The sequence below is a fragment of the Suricata suricatta genome, chromosome X (genome assembly GCF_006229205.1).
Source record: "Suricata suricatta isolate VVHF042 chromosome X, meerkat_22Aug2017_6uvM2_HiC, whole genome shotgun sequence".
NCBI classification, from domain to species: domain Eukaryota; kingdom Metazoa; phylum Chordata; class Mammalia; order Carnivora; family Herpestidae; genus Suricata; species Suricata suricatta.
This window is the reverse complement of record NC_043717.1, coordinates 61,305,503-61,332,205: the sequence shown is the minus strand read 5'-3', so window position 1 is coordinate 61,332,205 and position 26,703 is coordinate 61,305,503. Positions and strand designations below refer to the sequence as shown.

General features: G+C 35.5%; 1 protein-coding gene across 1 annotated transcript in view; it reads left to right on the top strand.

Annotated features, from left to right (window-relative positions):
- Positions 1-1,626: 1,626 nt before the first annotated feature.
- Positions 1,627-26,703, top strand: part of POF1B (POF1B actin binding protein) — a 99,460-nt gene continuing 74,383 nt past the window's right edge. The window contains exons 1-3 of the mRNA XM_029930702.1: positions 1,627-1,908; positions 19,825-19,893; positions 23,096-23,176. Of these exons, the coding sequence (XP_029786562.1) occupies positions 1,627-1,908; positions 19,825-19,893; positions 23,096-23,176 (432 nt within the window). The remainder of the gene's footprint in view (positions 1,909-19,824; positions 19,894-23,095; positions 23,177-26,703) is intronic.

Below are 26,703 nucleotides of genomic sequence, written 5' to 3'. Positions count from 1 at the left end.
AACACAATTTTAAAATTTACCTAGCAGAATAATACAGTAAATAAGAGCTTAGCCTCTAAAATGAGTTGTCTTATATTAAAATCCCAGACCATTTACTAGTTGTTTAACTTTGGGAAATATCTGTGTCTCTCTATGTCTACGCCTCAGTTCCTCACCCATACACCTTCATAAAGTTGTGAGGATGACAGATAATCCATGGTATTAGCCAAAGGACACCCTAATGATTTAGATCGTATGAAGTAGATCGTAAAGTAGATCCATGTAAAGTTTCTCACACAGTACCTGGGTCATAGTAAGTGACCAGTAAATCATTATTTTTTGTACACTTAGCAAGTAAAAGCCTGGCTAGCTGGCACCATAATATACTCCTCCTCTCTAGGATGGTGATGGTATGCTAAGTTCTATGGTGTATATACACACTAGGAAGACAGCTCTTTTCTGAAGACACACCTGGTGAGTATTCTAAAGTTCAGGGATGCTGAAGTATCTGGCAAGGCAAAATTTGGTGAGTAAGTAGGCATTATGATCTCTAACTTAAAGCAGTAAAAATATAAGTGCTGAGCATGTTTAAATCTGATTACATAAAGTAAAGCATGTCTCAGGACTTGCAGCTCCCTTAACAACAAGATATTAAAAAAGAATTCAAGGTCAGTGTTCCCTAAGGCACACATAAAATCAGGGTACATTCATTGTAAAAATGTAAAACAATAAAAACAAATGCTGAAATGCAAAGCATTTGTGGAATGGTAACAGCTTTCTTGACCAATCTCCCATTTATGGACAACAGTTCAATCATTTATACAAATCTACTTCAATATGCATTAGAAAGTCATAGTAGTCCTGGCGCAAGATGCACAGGCTCATAAATCAGAATTGCTAGAAGTAGATCGTAAAGTAATCTCCCTTAACTGCAATTACCAGCTAGATTTTGCAAAGAATGCAAATTTATATGTGAAAATTAGGGTGTCCTTTGGCTAATACCTTATATTTTGGTCTGGGACTGTGGAATGATAACACCCATGACTGTAATTCTTTTTGCTAAGCTTAAGAACCATGGGAAAGTCACTTAGGTGTGATATTTGTGACTTTTTTTTCTCTAGTAAGTTTAGGCATGAGCATGCCTTTGTCTGCCTATTTACAGTTAAATGAATTTCCAAGACTGTGGACTTGGAAGCTCTGGCTTCAGCCCTAAAATTCCACGTGTCTGTACTTTCCAGATTCTCTTACCTATTCAAATTCAGCCTTGAATCTCAGTGGCAAAGCAGGGCCTCTCCTGGCAGGTAAACCTGCCAGGTGTATCTACTTCTTAGGGGTGTGTCAGTACTATTTCCTGGAGCAATCTCATAGGGTGGCTCAACTTTTCATTTGCACGCAAATAACTGCTGCTTCCTCTGAAGCTGCCAGACCTGCTCCTGCTGCTGCTCAGGTAACTAACCTCTCCCAGGCACCATTATAGGTGTAGGGAGTTGATAAATGGCTTCTATGTGTGCTTGTTTGCCTTCCTTCTAACCCTTATTCATGAGTGCTCTCTCTCTCTCTCTCTCTCTCTCTCTCTCTCTCTCTCTGTGTCTGTTTGTTCTGTAGGAAGAGTGTCTGAGGAATAACTTGCTGACCACTAAGAACATCATGAGCTCAAGCTATTGGAATGAGATGAACAGCAGCAGCTGTGGGACTCAGCAGCCCCCAGAGGTGCCGCAGTGCCAGACCCAGCATTACCACTGCTACCATCAGTCAAGCCAAACTCAGCACTCTCCAGAAAAAAATGTAGTGTATGAGAGAGTGAGAACCTACAGCGGGCCCATGAACAAGGTGGTTCAGGCCTTGGACCCCATCAACTCACAGGAAGTGCTGTCTCCTCTCAAAAATGCCTCCTCCTACCAAAATTTGGTTTGGAGCAACCATCCTCAGGTACCACAATGATAGTTACACCAGATTCATAGAGGATATCTTGGATCTCATTTTTCTTTCTGCTTCTCTGCCGCTGTTCTACAGCATGTTATCTTTTGGCGAATTGCAGCTATATACGCAATATGCAGTCATCCAAATTCCATCTTTTGCTGTTCTTTAATTTCCTATTGCTTGTGGTTGTTTAACAGCTCCAGTGAGTTTTATAATCTAACTAGAGCATAGGATGACTCATTTTTTGTTGCATTTGACTGGAATATCTGATCTTAGGTATTCCTTTGCCCTTACCACAAAGCAATCCTCAACTTGAATACAATAATTTTTATAGAGTTAGTTCCCAGTGATACACTTTATTTCAGAAATAGATTTTTTTAATGTCAAATATGGTAGTACAGGGACAATGCCTTATTTGGAGTGATGAGCAATTATTTGTGTTTGGCATATGGTATGCTGCTCCAGGGTAAGTGATATGCACAAATATCTGTTCAAATTGCTTTATGTGTTTCATCTTCTGAAAACAACACACCGGTTCTTGTATAGCAAAAGTGAATGATTTATGAATATTGGTAGAAAGAGGATTGGAAGAGTGAATATGGGACTGATGCAAGATGTAAGCAATTATTATATAAAAGTTTAAAAAGGCAGAACTTTAAAACACCCATTAAAATGAAATGTTTACTTAAAAAATTTTTTTTGTTTATTTTTGAGATGGAGACAGAGCACAAGTGGGGGAGTGGCAGAGAAAGAGGGAGACACAGAATCCTAAGCAGACTTCAGGCTTTTAGCTGTCAGCACAGAGCTCGATGGGGACTCGTACCCATGAACTGTGAGATCATGACCTAAGCCAAAGTCAGATGATTAACCGACTGAGCCACCCAGGCGCCCCATAAATTTACTTAAAAATTTTTATGTTTTTTTATTTATTTTTGAGAGACAGAGACAGCATGAGCAGGGTAGAGTCAGAGAGAGAAGGAGACACAGAATCCAAAGCAGGCTCCAGGCTCTGAGCACAGAGCCTGACACAGGGCTCAAACCCATGAACCGTGAGATCATGACCTGAGCCAAAATCGGATGCTTAACCGACTGAGCCACCCAGGCACCCCTAAAGAGGTTATTTTAGCATTAGTATTTGTGCTAATAATCTTGTCAATGAATGTAAAAGAACATTGCAAGACTATATAAAATTAACAGCTCTATGTTTGTTTTCATTCTTTGAATCCCTTTACATTAAATTTATGACTGTAAGCTCTCTAGAGACATCAGACTAAACTAAAATTATGTTTCAAGATAAAATTTATATAGTAAAAAGTTCAAAAAGCAACTATTGGGATGATATTATATGATGTATTATTGTATAAGTCTGGAATAATATAGGTTATTTTCCCAAAAACCACAATATAAAGTAGGATATGAACCAAAATTTCTAAATAATAAAACTATTTTTAAAATTTTTAATGTTTTTATTTATTTTTGAGAGATAGAGACAGTGCGAGCAGGAGAGGGTCAGAGAGAGAGAGGGAGACACAGAATCCGAAGACAGGTTCCAGGCTCTGAGCTAGCTGTCAGCACAGAGCCTGACGCGGGGCTCGAACCCATGAACCATGAGGTCATGACCTGAGCTGAATTCCGACACTTAACCGACTAAGCCACCCAGGCGCTCCAGTAAAACTATTTTTTAAAGAATTTTTAAAGACCTAGATAACCCAACATCTACAAAGACCACAATTTTACTGATATTTCGTGCCTAGCTTAATTTGAGGGAAAATTATGAAGAAAAAACCCAGAATTTACTGTCAGTAATTTCCTAGGTGAAAAAAACTCCACCTGTATTGAAGTCCAAGGAAGAAAAACATAAAGATAAAAAAGTTATGACTTTGCATAACTGATAATAATAATGCAAATGTACATTCTAATATTTAGTATTAGGATGTTAATGAACAACAAAGTGGGTATTATCTATGTTCCTTTGTAGCCCTAAAACAATGTAAAAAGAAGTTAATATTATCATAGAAATGCTAAAATCACCCTGTCATAGTTATTTAAAAACATTAAATCTTTTTCTTCTCAACTTGCTAGTAAAGGAAAGATAGATAAAATTTAAGAGCAGATATTTAACAAATTATAAATATTGACTACAGAACAAGTTTTAGAATCACTTTATTGTGTACACCTTAGTTCAGTCCTTTTTAAAAATCCCAGAACCAAGCTGGTCAAGCTTTTTTACAAGACTTTTCTTCTTTATTTCTGACAATTACTGAAATAATCCTTATATGACTACAAAAAAAAACTTGGATAAGAGATTGGAATGAACAATGTTGTGAATTCTGAAGTTATTTATAATTGAAAAGAAAAAAATAAGGTCTGTGTGAGGATAAGGTAGGTGAAATTTTATATATGTAGTAAAGGACAAAACTAAGAAGTTTCATTCCCTTAGTGAAACAAGAAGAAAATTTGACTATAAAATTTCAAATTGAGTTAGATATCAAAGGGCAGTCACAAATCCACTAAAAGATAATTAGGCAAGAATTCTTTTAGTTAGCTGTCACAAGCAATGTGATGAAGAAACTTCTATTTTATTTTTCTTTCTCCCTGTTTCTTAACAGGATGTCATTGTATAAAGTAGAACAGATTTTATCTGAAATTACCTTCCTGGTAAAGCAATAGGTAAGATGTGGCAGAAGCTTTATTATACACCATAACAAGCACAATCAAACAGCAATATTACTCAAAACTTTTTTGTTTGTTTCATGTTTTAATAAAGTCTGTCTCTCTCTCTTTTTTTTTTTTTTTACAAATGGATAAAAGATTTTAATAGACATTTCTCCAAAGAATATCTATGGATAACACATAAGCTTGTGAAGACATGATTAGTTTCATTAGTCATTATAGAAACACCCATCAAAATCACAGGGAGATCACTTCACCCCTTCTAGGACGGCTCTAAGAAAACAGACAATAATGAGTGTTGTCAAGGATGTGGAAAAACTAGACTGCCCCATACATGGCAGGTGGGAATAGTAAGACGGTATTGCCACTTTGGAAAGCAGTTGGGTATTTCTGAAATAGCTAAACATAAAATTATTATCTGACCCAATGATCCACTTGTACGTACATACCCATTAAAAGAGAATTGAAAAGATGTGTCCACACACACAGAATTATGCATGAATGGTCATAGCAGCATTTTCATGATAGCTAGAAGCTGAAAGCAACCCAGTTTCTTTTTTTTTCCCTGTGGCTTCTATTTTGTTTTTAAAAAATTTTATTTATTTATTTTATTTTATTTTTTTATTTTTATTATTTACTTATTTTTTTGAATATAACACAATTTATTTTTTTAACATATGCAATTATTTTCCATCATTTGCAATACAGTAGTTACAATGACACTACAAACAGAAAAGTAAAGTAAAAAATCAAAACCCCAACTTCTATTTCATGAAATGTAAAGCCTCTCTTTAATATGCCATATTTTAGAGACATTTTGAGTTGGTATGTAGCAACTACTCTGAGGCTAGAGTTTGTGGTTTTGGCAGCTAGGACTATGTATTATAATCAATTGTTGCTTATCACAAATTCATTTAAACTTTTATTTTAATTGTATTTAGCATTTTGGTGTTTTGGATGACATTCAGATAATTCATAAGATTTAAATATATATATAATGGGGTGTGTGGCTGTCTCAGTCGGTAGACCATGTGACTCTTAATCTCAAGGTTGTGAGCTCAAACTCCATGATGAGCTTGGAGCCTACTGTATAATAAATAAAAAAAAATAGAGGCATCTGAGTGGCAAGTTGGTTAAGCATCAGACTCTTGATTTGGGCTCTGATCATGATCTCATAGTTCCTGGAATTGAGCCACTGGTCGGGTTCTTCACTGACAGCTCAGAGCCTGCTGGGGATTCTCTCTCTTCCTTTCTCTCTCTGTCCCAACCTTGCTCATGCTCTCCCTCTCTCTCAAAATACACATTTTTAATATATAAATAAATAAATAAATAAATAAAATATGTTCCCTTTGAGAAACTGAAATTGATGTCACTCTTCTTTGTTTTCTGAATCTTAATTTTAGCTTATGCAGTAGACATGTTAGATTTAACCAAATGCTTTTTGCAGCACTTTAGTATTTTCTGTTCCTGACTTTTTAGTATATTGTTTTCTTCTATTGCCTTCTTGTGCACTAGAAGATGATGTTTATAAATATAAACATTTTAAATTTCTCCAGATATAATGTTGCCCTGTTTCTTGTCTATAATTAATAGATATATTTCATTATTCTCTCAGTTATTGTTTTATCTGATTATAGAACAGCAAACATTGAATGTAGAAAACAGTTGCTGGTGAAATTCCCTAAATTAATTCCAGAATTTAAATTACCAGATTTATACATATGGACAGGTAAAAATAAAAACAGGGATAATCCAAGGCACAGATGCATTTAAAAACTGAAAGCAGTCTTGTAAATAAATGGAGTTCTAGAAACTACACAAAGCAAAATAAATTAGTTGACAACTCAAATATTAATATTTTAAAAGCTTAAATATTAATCTATCATCATTAACTCATAATGAAATACTGTCTTAATGAATACCATTGATGTAAAATTACTGAACATATATATTCCCCACCCACTAATTAGCTTTTCATTAAGTTCAAGACATTTTCCATATTTGAAAAGGAGCTCTGTTTTGTGAGAGGTAATTGGATCAAAATAAAATGGTTTTTAGAAAATGTTTATTTATTTTTGAGAGCAAGAGACAGAGAGACAGAGAGACAGAGTATGGGCAAGGGAGGGACAGAGAGAGAGGAAAGCACAGAATCCAAAGCAGGCTCCAGGCTTTGAGCTATCAAGACAGAGCTGGATGCAGGGCTCGAACTCGTGAATGCGAGATCATGATCTGAGCCAATGTCAGATGCTTAACCAACAGAGCCACCCAGGAGCCCCCAAAATAAAATATTTTTAATACCAGTCATTGAGTTGAATATTTATTAAATGCCTATTATGTAGAAAACACAGTAATTATTTGGATAAATACCATTTGCTTATCCTAGGGATAATTCACATTGAGGATAGATGTATAGGACATGGTCTGTAAGAGTTCCATATGTCTATATTTCATCTTTAAATATTATTTATTGCTTTGGCCATCAATATTTTATTTAATAAAATAATATTTGATGAAAGAAGGGACCTCTTAATGTGTGTGTTACATGGGTTACCATTCTTTTGAATTTAAAACTTGAAACCAAATTTAACTCCAGAGAGCTTCCTGGGGAAAATATGTGTTATTGATAGCCTCTGCTATCAATAATTATTAAGCTTGGGCTTATCTTTGTTTACATGATATTTTCCCCTTTTCTTTGGTTACAAAGATTGTGGATAGCCCCTTAATGTGCCAGAAAGGCAAACACTATTGGAAAAATTTCCTAGTCTGTGGAGAAGGGTGTGTTGCTTTGATATACTGTTGTTCAAGGGTGTGGTCAATAAAGTGAATGATTGTTCAGGGAAGTAGGTTGTATGAAAATGGAATGAGGTCATAGTATAAAGAGGCCCATGTTTTCAGCTTTGGTCAGCCTTGTTTTGCTTACAATTAAATAAAGCTATGGAAATTGTGAGTGCAACTAATTGCTGGGTAAAAACTCCCATGCCCACTGTTTCTTATTTAAGGGAGGTTTGATAAATTGCTGGGCCTGTTTTTAGGCCATGACACTCACAAGCTGTCCTTGTGTGTGTATGTGGCAAGGTGGGGAAGGTAGCATAGCAAGAGGAAAGAAGGTGAACTTGTCTTTAACTGCAATGATCCAAATTTCTTTTCATGACAATTCATGGTAAAATAACTGGGAGATTTTTCATGCTCTTAAATACCATTTATTTTTATTAATTTTTACTATAGCTGACACATGATGTTACATTGGTTTCAGGTGTACTGCATAGTGATTCAATGCTCTCCACAAGTATGGCTACCATCTGTTCCGATACAATGTAATTACAATATTATTAACTATAGTTCTTATGCCGTGTCTTTTTATTATTATTATTTATTATCAGAGAGAAAGAGAGTGAAAATGTGAGTGGAGGTACGGGCAGAGAAAGAGGGAGAGAGAGAAATCCCAAGCAGGCTTGACAGGGGGGCTTGAATCCAGGAACTGTTAGATCATAACCTGAGCCAAAATCAAGTGTTGGACGCTTGGACACTTAACCATCTGAGCCACCCAAATTCCCCTGTGCAGTTTATTCTTGTGACTTATTCATTCCACACTGGAAGCCTGTATGTTCCACTCCCCTTCACTTGTTTTGCCCATACACTCACACCCCTTCCTTCTGGCAACCATCAGTTTGTTCTCTGTATTTATAGGTCTCATTCTGCTTTTTGCTTGTTAAACCCCATTTAAAAGAAACAGCCTTTGTAAACAAGCATTTTTAAAAATTTTTTAATGTTTATTTATTTTTGAGAGACAGAGAGACAGAGCATGAGCAGGAATAGGGCAGAGAGAGGAGACACAGAATCTGAAGCAGGCTCCAGGCTCTGAGTTGTTAGCACAGAGCCCGATGCAGAGCTCGAACTCATGGACCACAGTATCATGACCTGAGCTGAAGTCGGCCGCTTAATCAACTAAGCCACCCAAGCGCCCTGTAAACAAGTATTTTTTGAGCTGACTTTTAATTTACACCAGCAGCTATGGAAATAGCATCTTTTTTTTTTATTTCCAAGGGAGCATATATATACTTCCAATTTTTAAAGACAAAAAGAATGTGCAAAGAGACTGTACCTTTATTTTTTCTCCCATATTCCTTCAGGAAAAGAAGAAACAGGGTCTCTTAAATGAGGTATTTCCTTTGGAGAAAAGGGATAAAAGGAAGAAGTTATATTACTAGTACATTGTAATACATTTTATTGCTTTCTTTACATGTGAACAGAATTACAGATTTTATCCTAAATCAAAGAAGTATTTGCTTCATCTAAAAAAAGATTGTTAGAATTTATATGTTTCTTCCTGTACAAAGTTCAGAACAACATTCAACAATAACCTAAGGTAGGTATTTAACCATGTTACTAACTTTGAAAGGTTTTAACAAAAGCATCTTTTTTACTATTCAAGGAATTTATACAAATGGCAGTTTGCCTTCGCAAATCCTGCCAGCATAAATGATTATAAAGTATAAATAGAAATCAGGTATCAAATATTACTGTGTGAAATAAATAAAAGTCAAATGTGTAGACCAGGAATATATAGTATAGCATGATGGTTACAAGTATAGACCTGAAACTGGACTGTTAGATTTAAATCTTAGTTCAACCACATACTAGTTATATGAACTTCAGTAAGTCATACAACATATCACTGTTTCAATTGCCACATCTGTAAAAATGGGAATGGTATTTGAACTTCACTTACTAAAGCTAAAAATTAATTCAGTAGGTTAAGGGAGGTAAGTAGTTCCAGAGAGGTGATGAAATGTAGGTGTAAATGGAGATGTGCACAAAAGGAAAAAAAGATGTATTTTGGGGTGCCTGGTTGTCTTGGTGGGTTCAGTGGTTAAGCACCCAATTCTAGGTCTCTGCTCAGGATGTCATGTCACTGTTAGGGAGTTCAAGTTGGACCTTGGGCTCCCTGATGACAGGGCAGAGCCTGCTTAGGATTCTCCATCCCTCTCTCCTTCTGACCACAGCGTGCACTCATGCTCTTTCTCTCTCAAAATAAATCTTAAAAACAAAGAAAGAAAAAGAAACAAAGATGCACTTTGACTGAAGGATGTCATTTTTCATCTTCTTAAGCATTCACTCTTTCAAAAAGTGAGGTTCTGGGAAAATCATATAGGTAGAAGGATATATACATAATTACATACATAAAAATCTTTTATTCAGTTCTTTTAAAAAGGTATATGAATTTAATTCTCTTTCTCCTGAAATATTCTCTGTAAACTTATACTTTGAGCATTGTGACTTCATTTTTCATTTCTCATTATACCTGATTGTGTAAATTGGCAACACTTTGATCACACATTTGTACCACCATAAATTTTCTTGAATGTGATGATCTTAGAGGTATTTCTATGTTTAAATGAGTAGCCTGAATATATAGATTTGCAATGACCTGTAGAAGACATTGCAAAGGTGGAAATTTTCTATATCTGTGTTACCCAAAATAGCAGCCACTACCAACAGACACATGGAATGATGTTCAGTGTTACTCATCATCAGGGAAATACAAATCAAAACCACACTGAGATATCACCTCACATCTGTCAGAGTGGCTAAAATGAACAAATCAAGAAACTATAGATACTAGCGAGGATGTGGAGAAATGGGGACCCTCCTACACTGTTGGTGGCAATGTAAACTGGTGCAGCCACTCTGGAAAACAGTGTGGAGTTTCCTCAAAAAACTATCGATAGAACTCCCCTATGACCCAGCAATAGCACTGCTAGGGATTTACCCAGGGGATATAGAAGTGCTGATGCATAGGAGCACATGTACCCCTATGTTCATAGCAGCACTGTCAACAATAGCCAAATCATGGAAAGAGCCTAAATGTCCATCACCTGATTAGTGGATCAAGAAGATGTGGTATATATATTCAATGGAGTACTACATGTCAATGAGAAAGAATGAAATATGGCCATTTGTAAGAAAATGGATGGACCTTGAGGTTGTCATGCTAAGCGAAATAATTCAGGCAGAGAAGGACAGATACCATATGTTTTCACTTATATGTGGAAGAGGAGAAACTGAGTAGAGGACCATGGAGGAGGGAAAGGGGAAAAAATAGTTGGGGAGAGGGAGGGAAGTAAACCATGAGAGACTCTTGAATACTGAGAACAAACTGAGGGCTGATGGGGGTGAGGAGCGGGGAAGGGGGGTGACAGGCATGAAGGAGGACACTTGTTGGGATGAGCTCTGGGTGTTACATAGAAACCAACTTGACAATAAACTATAAAAGAAAAACAAAAATAATAGCAGCCACTAGCTATGTATGGCTGTAGAACAGTTAAAATGTAGCTAGTGTGACTGAGAAATGGAATGTTCAATTTTACTTGATTTTGATTAATTTAGATATAAATGAAAATAGTCACATAGTACTCTGTTACAAGTGCAGCTTTAGAAAAAACATTAGTTAAGAAGCAGATGGCAAACAAGCTTTAATGATCAGTGTCACTACATTTTAGAAAAAATACCAAATATTAAAGACTCTAAGAGCATGGGAACTTCCAAATTACCCTTTCTAAAGGATACTTATGCCAGTAAATATTATAAATACACCCTGCTATTCCAGTCTTTTGATCATATACCATGGGTTTTAGAAAATTGTTTTAATACTTTTCCTCATTAATCTTTCTTATCTAGTAGAGCCCTAATAAGCCTTTCAAGCATATGTCTTTACCCAGTTTTTCCAGTGTCAAAAGAGCTCTTATTTTATAGCCTATTCATTATCTATTATTTTATTTTGTCTATGGAGCTAAGAGTTTTTTGGTTATATTTTTATAAGTCAATGATAAAATTGGAAAGAATTATTGAGTACTCTATGCCAGATGGTGTACTGGACAGCATCACGTGATATCTTATTCAACACTCACTAAAACCCTGAAGAAATGTATTATTGTTCCACCTTACCTATAAGGACACTGAGGTCCTGAGAGGTTAAGTAATTTATTCTAGGTTCTAGGACATGAGTACTTACTCTGTGTCAGGCACTCTGCTGTGTGTTTTCCACCATATATTATTGAATCTGACTGCAACAACTATCCTTTGAGTTATGTATTATTGTCCTATTTTACAGATTAAACAACTGTTCCCCATAGCTAGCATGTCCCTGAACCAGCAGTTAAATCTAAGACATTTAAAACATAAGTGTGCATTCTTAGTCACTACACTAGACTGTTTCATAGATTTGTTCTGTTCAGAAATAAGATGCAGTTTTGTGAATTCTCCTTACGGCAACTCCAGTTTCCCAGCTCTTATTTAAGGTATGCCAAGGTATGGACAATTATCTCAGGTGATGTAATGAAATTATCCCCAAAAGTAGATGGATTTTAATCCACACTGATATTGAAATTGTAATGTCATATGTACTTTATAAAAGGAGGAAGAAGAGAAGGAAAAGGAGGAAGAGGGCTGGTATAACTTTGCAAGATGAAAACCATTACTTTAGGAAGTGTAGGGAAAACAGCTTGGATTTTATACTAAGCCCACCTGATTATAAACAAAATTATTTTTTTTACCAGAACTCTACATAAATATAGTAGCCAACAAGGCAATAGTTATGTAGCTGGCAAATGTGAGCCACAGGAATAAACAACTCAATACTATGCTAAATATTTAATCAGGAAAAGTAAAGCCTTCTTACAAAATTGAAAGACTTAGATAATATGAATATTAAGGAAAATGTGTGGTTTTGTTGAGTTTGAAGGCATTTGCATACACTCTGTAAATATATCATGCGGTCTGTAAACACACATCCACACACCCACACATACACACACATACACAAAACCTCCATTGAATTTTTAGTTTAAGTTATTTAATCAGGGATATTCTTTCACATAGTCACTTTTGGGTAGATCTCTTATTTTCAGGCACTCAAAAGTTACTTTTGATAGTAATTTAAAAAGGCAAATACCTAGCCTTTTATTATAAGAACTAATCCAACCTAACAGAATTTGTTCAATTTGTTGTTCTGTCGAAAAACAGAAAATATAATGAGGCAACCAGATGCAGCAAAGTATAGTGACTAAAAGCATGAGTTCTGGAGTTATGCTATTTGAGTTGGAATTCCAACACTCTTTGATTTATAGCCAATTACTCAACCTATCTTTGTTTAACTTTTATATGTAAAATGGTATGATAATAGTACCTCCCTCATGGGATTGCTTTAAGTGTGAGACGAGATAATCTATGTAATCTATTTGGTGTACAAAGCTCTTAGTAAGTGTTAGTTGTCATCATTACCATAATCATCAAAGGAGAACAAGATAGACAAGTTTAAAGGATTTGAAGTTGCTTTGTCTTTATGGAAAATAAGCTGGAAATCATCTCCTATATTCACAGAATGGCACAAATAGAAAGGAGCTTAAAGATCTTCTAATTCACGGTCATCCACACCCAAGTTCATTTCTCATAAGAGGAAACTGAAGCTCAGGAAGAGCTGTTTAATATTAGTTTGATATGAGTTGTTTGATACCACACAGCTGGATGATAGTGTAAATAGAAGTAGAACCCAGAGTTCTTGATTCTCAAGAATAGGACTCTTTCCACTAGATTATTATAGTTATCACTACCTCTTCCCACCCTTTGATTATTTTTTTATAAGTTATGTAGGACCGTTGCACAGGAGGCTGAAGCACAAATGACCTACTTATTCATTGAATTTAATGTTTTCAACATGAAAGATTTCAGTAACTAAATACACATAAGTGACACTGAAAATTAAACGTTCATGTAGGTTATCGAGTGGGAGAGTTAGAGTCTTTTTCCTAGGATGCCCTGGAAACTAAGACATCCTCTTCATTCATTTATTCACAAACATTTTTGATCACTTCCTATGGAGTAGGCAATGACGATTTGTGGGATGACTTGCTGCAATCTTGCTTAGAGATTGATGCCACTGAAAGTAACCTCCATCATCAAGATAACATTCATTATGGACATTACTCACACTATTTTACTTAATTCTGTAGACTTCCAGGGGGAAAGATTTCTTTAGCAGTCTTTCTGAAATTAATAAACCTTATATTCAATTGGTTTTTTTCAACCTTATGATCAGCCTAATACTGCTATGATTTAAGCTCATGCTAGTCAACACTACACGTCATAATCTTTTTGACTCTTATTAAGCTACAACCTTAATATTTCACTTTTTGGAACTACGCCACTCGTCCTCTGTTTCCATGAGGATTTGATGGGAAAAAACTACATTTGCCTAGATCAATTCTAATAATGAAGGCTCAAACTAATTAAGTAAATTATAACTTATGGAATTAATTTACTGGTTTTCCAAATATAAGAAGATTCATTTTAGGACAAACTAGTCTTTGTATAAATACACCAATTTTCCTTTAAATATCTACTATTTTGGCATCTGAATAAAGTAACCCTGTCTATATCACTATAAATAAATGTCCTAAAGGTGTGATGTGATGTGTGTGTGTGTGTGTGTGTGTGTGTGTGTGTGTGTGTGTGTGTGTGCTTATTCTTACTTGGGTTAATTTTTGCAATTTTGTAAAACTTCTCAGTAGACTCTTCAGGTGCCTGGTTGGCTCAGTCGGTTAAGTGTCTGACTTTCTCTTAGGTCATGATCGCACAGTTTCTGAGTTGGAGTTCCACGTCAGGCTCTGTGCTAACAGCTCAGAACCTGAACCCTGTTTCAGATTTGGTGTCTCCCTCTCTCTTCCCCTCTCATGCTCATGCTCTGTCTCTCTTAAAAAATAAACATTTAAAAAAATTGTAAATACTTCTCAGTATACTCTTTTAAAAGCTAGTCTACTTGGCTAGTAACTTTCATTCTGTTTAATTTGCTGATGTCATCAGATTTGAATTGGTTAAGGGAAGGGAGAAAGAGCTACCTTTTATAGAATATCTACCAGGTAGTGTGCGCTAATTGTCTTTTCAACATGATCCTAGTATTACTAGTCCCAGCCTCAAAAGGCTAAAAGTTTGCAGACAAACATCCTCCAGACATGAATATTTTGGCATGATTGGCATAGCCATTTGGTAAATCAGTTAGTAATATCTGTTAAAATGAATAATGCACATATTCTGTGCCCCATCAATTCTACTTCTTTGTGTAATTCTATAGAAATACTCTCACACACAAGGGTGTTTACTGCAGCATAGTCAAAACTGGAAACAATTTAAATATTGTTCAGTAGGGAAGTAGATAATTTATTAAACATAATGGGATAAGGGCACCTGGTTGGCTCAATTGGTTAAGCATCCGACTTTGGTCACGTTTCATGAGTTCAAGTCCCATGCCAGGCTCTGTGCTGACAACTCAGATCCTGGAGCCTGATTTGGAATCTGTGTCTTCCTCTCTCCCTGCCCCTCCCCAGCTCACACTCGCTCTCTCTCACTCTCTCTCAGTAAAAATAAATAAGAACTTTAAAAAAATTTTTAAACATTATGGAATAATATATATTAATTTAAAATAATGAATTAAGACATATGTCTAATTTATAATACAAAAAATGTTTGATTTGCATGGCAAAATAATAAAAGCAATAAATATTATTTATACATATATATTTATGTAATGGCACATGAGACAATGATTATTTCTGGGTAAAGGATTTGGATAAAGGGAGAATAATTAAGGAAAGATCTTTGAGTTTTATCTATATAAATTTTTATGTTTACATGTATTCATGTGCTATTGTGCAACTAAAAAGCACCTTTTCTTTTCTTATCTCTCTAAACCTGCTCCCCTTGAATCTGTGGGCTCAACCCACCTGCATTTGATTGCATTTATAACCATCATCCTGAGCTAAAGATGATATACCTGCTTGGTCTACAATCTTTAATTCTTTGCGTTAGTCTGATAAATGCCCTTCAGCTACAGCAGGAAATGTGAGAACATATTCAAAGTCTCCCTTGATATATTAAGCTTGCAGTATTACTGATGATGCAACAGAGGAAGAGGGGATAATAATGTTCCAAGCTGAACCAAAAGGAAAACAAAAGAAAACCTATAGCATACAGAATATTTGGCCATTTGTTTTAAGCACAGCACTTTACACCTACTTTGTAATTATACTTCCATATGAGTCTGTCAGTACTTCCCTTGTAAGTCCATGATAATAATTCTTGTAAAAACATTTAATGTGTTACTTTACTTTTAAGAGACAGAGACAGACAGAGCACAAGCAAGGGAGGGGTAGAGAGAGAGGGAGACACAGAATCTGAAGCAGGCTTCAGACTCTGAGCTGTCAGCACAGAGCCTGACGCTGGGCTTGAACTCACAGTGAGACCATGACCTGAACTGGAGTCAGAAACCCAACCAAATGAGCCACCCATGTGCCCCCATGATTCTAATTTTTAATAGCCTCTTTGTTCTACTGAAAAAAATTTTATTGTTGTGGGACTATATCCAAAGGTTGTGTCAATTAGTTGTGAATTACAGAGAAGAGATCATGTAATGCTATCAACATGCTGCACCCTAATATACCTACAGTTTTGTTGAACTGGGAAAAATGAAAATAATGTAAGCATAATCAATAAACTGACTTTTAGATCATTATTAAAAATCATACTCTCCATAGTGTCTTGATGATGACAGCTTTGTAGTAGAGGCTAAAGTCCCGTTTTGGTTTTCTTCTTCAATATTACTTTGGCTATTCAGGGTCTTCTGTGGTTCCATACGAATTTGAGAATAGTTTGTTCTAGCTTTGAGAAGAATGTTGGTGAAATTTTGATCGGGATTGCATTGAATGTGTAGATTGCTTTGGGTAGTAATGATATTTTCACAATGTTTATACTTCTGATCCATGAACAGGGAATGTTTTTCCATTTCTTGGTGTCTTCTTCAATCTCTTTCATAAGTTTTCTAAAGTTTTCATCATAGAAGTCTTTTACATCCTTGGTTAGGTTTACTCCTAGGTATTTTATGGTTTTTCAAGCATTTGTGAATGGGATCAGTTTCTTGATTTCTCTTTCCACTGCTTCATTCTTGGTGTATAGGAATGCAACTGATTTCTGTACATTTATTTTGTACCCTGCAACTTTACTGAATTCACTGATCAGTTCTAGAAGGATTCAGGTGGACTTTAGCCTCTACTACAAAGCTGTCATCATCAAGACAGTATGGTATTGGCACAAAAACAGACACAGAGACCAATGGAATAGAATAGAGAACCCACAACTGGCCACACAAATGTATGGCCAATTCATTTTTGACAAAGCAGGAAAGAGTATCTGATGGAAAAAAAGACAGCCTCTTTAGCAGGTGGTGCTGGGAGAACAGGACAGCACCATGCAGAAGAATGAAACTAGACCACTTTCTTACACCATACACAAAAATTAACTCCAAATGGCTGAAGGACCTGAATGTGAGACAGGAAACCATCACAACCCTCGAGGAGAAAGTAGGAAAAAACCTCCTAGACCTCCACCGCAGCAATCTCCTACTCGACACATCCCCAAAAGCAAGGGAAATGAAAGCAAAACTGAACTACTGGGACCTCATCAAGATAAAAAGCTTCTGCACTGCAAAGGAAACAATCACGAAAACTAATAAGCAACTGACAGAATGGGAAAAGATAGTTGCAAATGACATATCAGGTAAAGAGCTAGTACCCCAAATCTACAAGAAACTCACCAAACTCCACACCCAAAAAACAAATAACCCGGTGAAGAAATGGGCAGAAGACATGAACAGACACTTCTCCAAAGATGTCCTACAGGCACATGAAACGATGCTCAACATCACTTATCATCAGGGAAACACAAATCAAAACCACACTGAGATACCACCTCACACTGGTCAGAGTGGCTAAAATGAACAAATCAAAAGACTGTAGATGCTGGTGAAAATGTGGAGAAATGGGCACCCTCCTACACTGTTGGTGAGAATGTAAACTGGTGCAGCCGCTCTGGAAAACAGTGTGGAGGTTCCTCAAAAAACTATCCATAGAACTCCCTTATAACCCAGCAATAGCACTGCTAGGGATTTACCAAAGGGATACAGAAGTGCTGATGCATAGGAGCACTTGTACCCCAATGTTCATAGCAGCAATGTCAACAATAGCCAAAACATGGAAAGAGCCTAAATGTCCGTCACCTGATGAATGGATCTAGAAGATGTGGTATATATATATACAATGGAGTATTACATGTCAATGAGAAAGAATGAAATCTGACCATTTGTAGCAAAGTGGATGGACCTTGAGGGTGTCATGCTAAGCGAAATAAGTCAGACAGAGAAAGACAGGTACCATATGTTTGCACTCATAGGTCTAATAGGAGAACAGGAGAAACCTAATGGAGGACCAGGGGGAGGGGAAGAGGGAAAGAGAGTTGGGGAGAGAGAGGGATGCAAAACTTGAGAGAGTATTGAATACTGAAAACGAACTGAGGGCTGAAGGGGGAGGGGGGAAGAGAGGTGGTGGTGTTGGAGGAGGGCACTTGTGGGGAAGAGCACTGGGTATTATAAGGAAACCAATTTGACAATAAACTATTTAAAAGAAAAAGAAAAAAAATTATGTGTACATGGAAACCAATTTGACAATAAACTATTGTTTTAAAAAACCAATTAGCTTCATAAAAACATATAAAATGCACTTTAAAAATAGTGTGTATATATATTCACTTGTATGTGGAATTTAGGAACCAACAGGTGAACATATGGGAAGGCAAAAAAAGTGAGAGGGAAGCAAACCGTAAGAGACTCTTTCAATGATAGGGAACAAAATGAGGGTTGCTGAAAGGAGGTAGGTGGGGGATGAGCTAAATGGGTGATAGGCATTGAGTAGGGCACTTGTTGGGATGAACACTGAGTATTGTATATAAGCGAATTTGACAATAAATTATATTTAAAAACAAACAAACAAAAAAATAAAATTTGGAAAAAAGGAATTTAAAAAATAAAGTGTACAATTCAATTTAAAAAATCATACTCTCACTTTTACAGACCACTTTTTTAACATCAGAGCTTACTCTTTGAAATTTAAGTAAAGCAGATCAGACAAACCAAAATTAAAAGTCAGACTGAAGTAATCTCAGGGGAGTAGACATTTTTTAAGTTTGTATTTTAATTCCAGTTAGTTAACATATTATGTTATATTAATTTCAGGTGTACAATAGAGTCATTCAACAATTCCATACATCACCCAGTGCTTATCACAGCAATTGCCCTCCTTAATTCCTAATCACCTATTGAACCCATCCTCGCACCCACCTCCCCTCTGCTAACCATCAGTTTGTTCTCTATAATTAAGAGTTTATTTCTTGGTATCTCTCTCTCTCTCTCTCTCTCTCTCTCTCTCTCTCTCTCTCTCATGTTTTATTTCTTAAATACCACATATGAGTGAAATCATACTTGTTTTTCTCTGATTTATTTTGCTTAGCATAATACACTCTTGTTCCATCCATGTTCCTGCAATTGACAAGATTTCGTTCTTTTTTATGGCTAAATAATATTTAGCCATGTGTGTGTTTGTGTGTGTGTGTGGAGAAAGAGAAAGAGAGAGATTTGAGCTGCTTCCATATCTTAGGTATTGTAAATAATGCTGCTATAAACATTAGGATGTATTTATCTATTTGAATTAGTACTTTTGTATTCTTTGGGTAAATATCCAATACTGAGATTCATTGCTGGATCATAGTGTAGTTCTATATGTAACCTCCACACAGTGTTCCAGAGTGACTGCACCAGTTTGCATTCCCGTCAACAGTACAGGAGGGTTTTCCCTTTCTCCACATCCTCCCCAATACCTGTTGTTCTTGTGTTTTTTATTTTAGCCATTCTGACAGGTATGAGGTGATAGGTCATTGTAGTTTTGATTTGCATTTTCAGGGAGGTAGTCTTAGTTGAGTTTTCAAAGGTAGTTTTCTATCATGGTTAGAGAATTTTTGCATTTAATGTTTCTGTGTTGATCAATATTGCATCTTGTTAAATTGCAGACATATAATAACATTGGGGTGAACATTAGCAGAAATCTCAAAAAGAAGAAAAGAATGCAATCTAAAAGTACAAGAAGAATGTGTTGTTATGAAAGTATTCTAGAAATTATTTTATCATTAGTTTACTAACAAAACTGACAAAGGAATTCAGTAATGTGCTTTTGTGATATAATATAAGAAAACACTAAATAAAGTTCTTATTTCTCACAAACTTGGTTATTATAAAATTAATGGAAATAAAACCTCAAGAAGGTAGGACATTCACTGTTCTGTAACCATTTCTAAGCCCCCTTTTATTTTTCTCAACAGGAACTCCATTCTCCAACTTTGAAAATAGCAACGCCAAGCAGTGTACATATAACCCAAAATACAGAACAGGTAAAAGAAGTTATGTGTTATATTAGGTTCTTTCCTTTCTTATGTAAGCCTTGCTCATATGTTTAAGTAATCTTTAAGCCCTTCTAAGGCTTTACACATTAATAAAATGTCCAGAACACAAATCATAGAAAGGGGATTCTCATATATGATAATCAGCTTAGCCCATTAAAGCAATGTGAAACAAGTGCTGAACTAAACACTATGAACTGAGACTTTGCAGATTCATTGTCTATTCAATCTGACTTTTAGTCTGATGTTTAGTCAAGGATATCTTAGTGATTATATATATTTTTTTAAGGATCCTTGATTTTTAGCACAAATAAAGTACTTAGAACTTAGACTGATCAAGGACCTGATTTGTGAGTGACAGTACTGTAAGTTTATATTCAGAGAGAATAGCATAAAAGGTCAGAACTAACTCTTCTCAAAGGCACATGACTTTAAATACATGCAAGGCTTTAACTCCCTTAGCCATTATGGCTTAATTCCACTTATAAGATTACTCTTATAGTCTAGGGACTATATCTCCAAAAGGTACCCGTAATAATAATAAAATACTAAATTCACAAATATGTGTTTAATGAACTAGTCACTATACAGTAACAAGTGAATTCTAAGAAAACAACACATAAAACACCCTAAGTTTGTTACTACATAGGAGGGGAGTATAAAGGGTGTGGGATTAGGAGGCTAGGAGGGAGAAGGATGGTGTTCTAAGAAAGCAGACCTACCCAGACGAGGTGTCAGGTATGAACTTGGACAGTAAGGGAACAAAGGACCAAAAATTGGTCTCTAGAGCTCAGTACAGTAAGGAAAAGGTGATCTTACGCAAAACAAATAAGATTATCAAAAGTTTGTCTGCCACTTCCCAATTTGGCTTAGTCTAGAGCTAAGTCAGTTAGAAGTATGCATTGATTTATCAAACATTTACTGAGTGATAACTATGTATCAAATATTGTACAAAGATACATTACACCCTATTGCTATTCTCAAAGATCTTATAGACTAGCATGGGTCACATATGTAGCAAAACATAAGTCAGTGGCGTAAAGGCTACAGGACCACCAAGATAGGATTGCCTCCGAAAAATAAGTACACTTAAATCACAGAGCTATTCACCACATTCAAATACAGTCAGCAAATTACATTAGCAATTATTTTTCATAATGAAGGACTTTCAAATTTGGTTTACTGTATTTTAAGTCTGATAATAAAAATATGTTTGTTTTAGAGAGTTTTAGACAATAAAAAGGTAGAAAAGAAGAAATAAAAATCATGATTTGTTCTCTTACCTACAAATACTATTACTAGTATTTTATGTTTTCTTCCATTTAAATAAAGAATTGAGATCATACCACATATGCAGTTTTATATCTTCATTTCTCACTTAACATTATATAGTATTATGATCTTTTTTATTGTAAGTTTGTATTTCTCAAAATCATTATTTTAATAGCTACATATTTCACTCCTCCTACTCCACTTTCACCACTATCATTATTTAAAAATTGTTCTCCAGTCAAAATATGATATTCCTTTGTTATGTTTATTTCATTATTAGTTTGGTTGAATACTTCTTGGTGTTTATTAATCATTTGTTTTTCTTTTATAAATGTTCATGCCATTTGCTCATTTTTCAATTATGAATTTTTTTCATATTGAGACATAAAAATTCTATATTAATGATATTGATTCTTTTTCCATCAAAAGTTTATAAATGGCTTTGTTCTAGTGTTTTGTTTCTCTTTTCTTGAATTAATTTTTTTGAGAGACAGAGAAAGAGAGTACAACCTGGAGAGGGGCAGAGGGAGAAGGAAGGAGAGAATCTTAAGCAGGTTCCTGACCAAGTGTGGAGCCTGATGTGGGGCTCTATCTCACTACCTGAGTTGATGACAGAAGTTGAATTCAAGAGTCGGACACTTAACCACTTAACCAAGTGAGCCGCCCAGGCACCCCTGGTCTCTCTCTCTCTTTTTTTTTTTAATTTAAAAATTTTAATGTTTATTTATTTTTGAGAGAGAGGAAAAGAAAGAGAAAGAGAGAGACAGAGACAGAGACAGAGACAGAGAGAGTGTCTGAGCAGGGGAGGGGCAGAGAGGGAGATACAGAATCCGAAGCAGGGTCCAGACTCTGAGATGTCAACACAGAGCCCAACACAGGACTTAAGTACACAAATGGTGATATCATGACCTGAGCCAAAGTTGGATGCTTAACTAACTGAACCACCCAGGCACCCTGCCTCTGGTCTCTCTTTTAATGTTATTTATGGTTCTCTCCCATCACTGCATTGAAGATTTACATGTTTAAGTACACACTTAAAGCACATTTAAATGTTTAAGTACACACTTAAGCACGCACACACACTTACTCACACATTTTTCTCTTTGTGTCTCCTTCAATTTTTAAAAATATGGGATAATTAGGGGCGCCTGGGTGACTCAGTCTGTTGAGCGTCCTGCTTTGGCTCAGGTGACGATCTTACGGTTTGTGGGTTCGAGGCTTTTGTCGGGCTCTGTACCGACAGCTAGCTCAGAGCCTGGAGCCTGCTTCAGATTCTGTGTCTCCCTCTCTCTCTGACCCTCCCCTACTCATGCTGTCTCTCTCTCTCTGTCTATCAGAAATAAATAAAAAACATAAAAATATGGGATAATTAATAAATGTTAGGCTATATTTTATTCTAATCATGTGGGACCATTTACAATGAAAGGAATGTTTTGAAACTCTCATCAAATATAGTTTGAGGATCCCTGGGTGGCTCAGTCAGTTATGAGTCTTGGTTTGAGTCCCACTGCTTGTGGGATCAAGCACCACGTGTGCTGACAGTGTGGCACCTGGTTGAGTGCTTGGGATTCACTCTCTCTCCTCTCTCCCTGCCCCCCCACTCTCTCTCTCAAAATAAATAAATACACTATATATATATATATATATATATATGTATATATATATATATATATATAGCTTGGAATGTGTGATGAATTACCATGAAATGAATGTAATAGAAATACCTAGCACAGTGCTGAGCACATAAACACATGCTTTCATATATGTTTTTAAGACTAAAATTAACTAAAACCATAAATTCATATGTCATCATTATGCAAATGACATTTAAAATGTCAATCTGAAAATTGCTCTTTATTATTAATGGCTTCAAGGCCACTAAACAACTATAATTATATGCATCTTTTACCTTTCTTCACAGGAACTCCACTCTCCAACACTGAAAGTCACTGCATATCCACAGACTACTATGAGGAGATACATAGTACAAAATCCTGAACAGGTCAGCTATATCACACAAACTCTGGTCCCAGCCCATAATTCCTTAGAAGTAGATAGCTTAAACAAGAAGGGTGAGTCAGTTACCAGATCCCTAAAATCAGATTGTTGGAGTTTCTTCCTGTTATAAAGTTAGTTTCTAATCATTATTATTTAAAAAGTCATTTGTAATTCCAGACAACTGTGTGCCCATATATTCTGATTCAGTGATGCAACAGTTCCAAATGGCATGGAAATTCTTGGGTTATAAAGTCTTTCTACTTCTATAGCTCCACCTTTGTGCTATAAAAGACTTTGTGCCCTTTGAACCAAAGGAAAATGGGACAAAGTTCTTTCACAGACTTCACATAAAAATTATCCACTGCTACATCAAAAACTGGAATCTTTATTTAGGTATGTCATTATGATATGGGCTAGGAAGAAGAAAATGAAAAGTCAAAAGTTCAAAAGTGTCTCCATGCCTTTGTTGCCTATACTATGAATTTTTTGCCTAGCAATGAGCTCTTTTGAAAATTATATTGTTATATTTTCTACTAAGATATATAACCTTATATTTTACAAACTAAGATTATTATTCTCTATCTCATTTTTTTCTCCCAAGATTTCATTTAAATTCACATATAGTGTGGTATTGGTTTCAGGAGTAGAATGTAGTGGTTTGTTACTTACATATAACACCCAGTGCTCATCCTAATAAGTTCCCTCCTTGATACCTATCACCCATTTAGCCCAACCCCCTCAGCCGCCTCACCTCCAACAATCCTCAGTTTTTTCTTTTAAGAGTCTCTTATGCTTTGCCTCCCTCTCTGTTTTTATTTTATTTTAGTTTTTCCATCTCATTTGAGGAGAAAATTAAGAAAACTTTTTTCCCACGGTAAAAAACCTTCCTCAACACACACACAAAACCATACACAGCCCTTCCTTAGTTGCAACAGGAGGTTCTCTGGGGTTATAAGGACAAAGTTTCACAAATAGAAAGTGTGTCACAGGTAATAATACTGCAATTATTTGCTTTTCTCTTTATTTTATTTCTCCACTATTGCAGGAAAGAATCCTCCCCTCTTTCAAAAAACAAAATCAATTATTTGCTTCAGCTGTGGAAATCAAAGGATTAAATTAGGGTAACACACTTGATACTAGTCTAGGTGGATGGATGGGGTGCACTATTTTTCTGCTTCTATCTCCCCTCTTCTTTATTTTAAAATTATTTTCTTATGTCTGTTTACCTAGAGAAGCAGTTAGTTGAGCATGTGCCCATGTGTGAACATATGAGCATACAAGTTCTGGGGGGGATGATTATTTTAAACATTTGCTTTAGTTTTCACATATATATGTAAATACCAAAAGAGAATGTGATCACAGTAATGCAGTTGCTTGTGCCTTCTTTTGCAGAATCAAATGTATAAATAATATATCTAAAAAGTATGTTGGGGGAGAGAGACATAAAAAGGGCTTGGAAGATGAGAATGTACATTTTTCTACAACATAACCACTTTACCCCTTCCCCTTCTTTTCCTCTTTCTCTTTGATCTTTCTTTCACACACAAACTGGGAAATATGTATACTTGGATGCATATTGTACTTGATATCCACAGCTTTCAAATAATTAGTTCTAGATAGCACTTTTCCCCCTTAATGTGTGAATTACTGTGTTTAGAATATATTCACAGAATAATTTTTAAATATCAAATAATTTGGACTCCACTTTGACAGTGATTTCTTATGTGACTTTTGATAAATTCTTATTCTTTAATTAATAGAGAAAGGGATTAATCTTCATTGGGTATACACTCCTTACTAGGAAGTTTACATATTTTTATCCATTCAATCCAAAATATGTGAGAAAACAGAAGATCAGAGAAGTTCAGTTATTCATTCAATGAATATTTATTGATTGCCTACTATGTCCTAAGAATTGTCCCAGGAACTGGGGATAGAGTAGTGGACAAAACAAACTCTCAGTCTTCTTGAAATTTAAGCTGTTAACTAGCTCCAAACCATTCAGTTACAAAGCAACAGAGTGGGAACATAAATTGAACAATGAAGATCCAGGAAAGATACATTTGCAAATTAAGGACAATTGAGGATGGTAGGTGAATTAAGATCCAGAGACTCATCTACATACCACCTCCCCCACACATCCCCAGTGACAGTGTAATACAAAAGCAGAGAAATTAGAAGTATGTATACCCTGATTAAGTCTATTTGGACCTACCCATGCAGTGACGTACTGTGCAGTTTTTAAAAGGGATGATGCAGTGGGCGTCTGGCTGGCTCAGTCAGTAGAGCATGTGAATCTTGGTCTTGGGGTGAGTTTGAGCCCCATGTTGGGGATAGAGATTACTTAAAAATAAAATCTTTAAAGAAAAAAGATGATGCAGGTCAATATTCATTGACATAGGATGATGTTTAGAAAAAAAGGGTAGCATGAGAATATGTATAGTGTGTGATTTTTTTGTTATGATTTATGATTTCTTAAGGTGGACAAAAGCCCTGTATATAGAAACCTAAAAGAAAGTATCTGAAAGGAAATACACCAAATAATAGAAATTTGTTATCTCTAGGTAATAAGATTGTGGGTGTTTTTTTCTTTAATATTTTTCTCATGTAGCATTTGCTTTTATAATCAGGAAAAAATAATAAAAGTACTGAAGAATAAATATAGCAATGAAAATATCAAAAATGTATGTATACAAATACATAACATATTTGTAACACTGAGTCTGCTCTTGTAAAGGCTTATTATTGTGGCTGTGTTCAACTACAAAGAAGCAAAGAGTTACTCAGGAAAAACATCCAGCAAAGATAATGATTATTTAAAACTTTTAACTCCTTCTATTATTGAGGAATAAAACAAATTTCATCCCCCAAATTTAGTACACAAAATTAGTCTAACTAGTTTTGCAAAGCAGCTTGAAAATCCTATTTAGATATATTCCCCAATTATAATTATCTAAGTATATACCTTTTTGCTTGCTCTTTTCAATTCCCCCAGGAGAAGATTCTAGCTTAATTACAATATTTATAATAAGCTGAGCCTCCCAAAATGGTAACTTTATCCTCTTTCACTTCCCAGCTTATCTAATCTTCACTTCTCCCTATAATTAAACTGATCTCAATCTATTTCTTGTATTATGATTTCCTTCCACCTCCGTTCAGCCTTTTTACTTTTGGTTGTTCCTGATCTTCTTGATTTTTCATTTATTCTCATTTTAGTCAAAAGAGTTTTACATTCTGATATATAAGTTTACCTAGAAATGAAGAAAATATGTTTGTTCTATCATTAGATAGAATCCAATTGATATTAATTAGCTTTATTAATTTTCTAATTGTGGGGAAGGCACTGTATAGTTTAAATGGAGGGAACAAGACATAGTTCCCATACAAAAAGAGCTTACAGTTCCTCTCAGCAAGGAAAATAAGATATGTCCACAAATAGCTATATAAAATACATGGCGGGGTATATGATAGATGCCATGAGAGAATTACAGATGAAGTCTTATTCAAGTTCCAGGAGGTAGAGATAACACT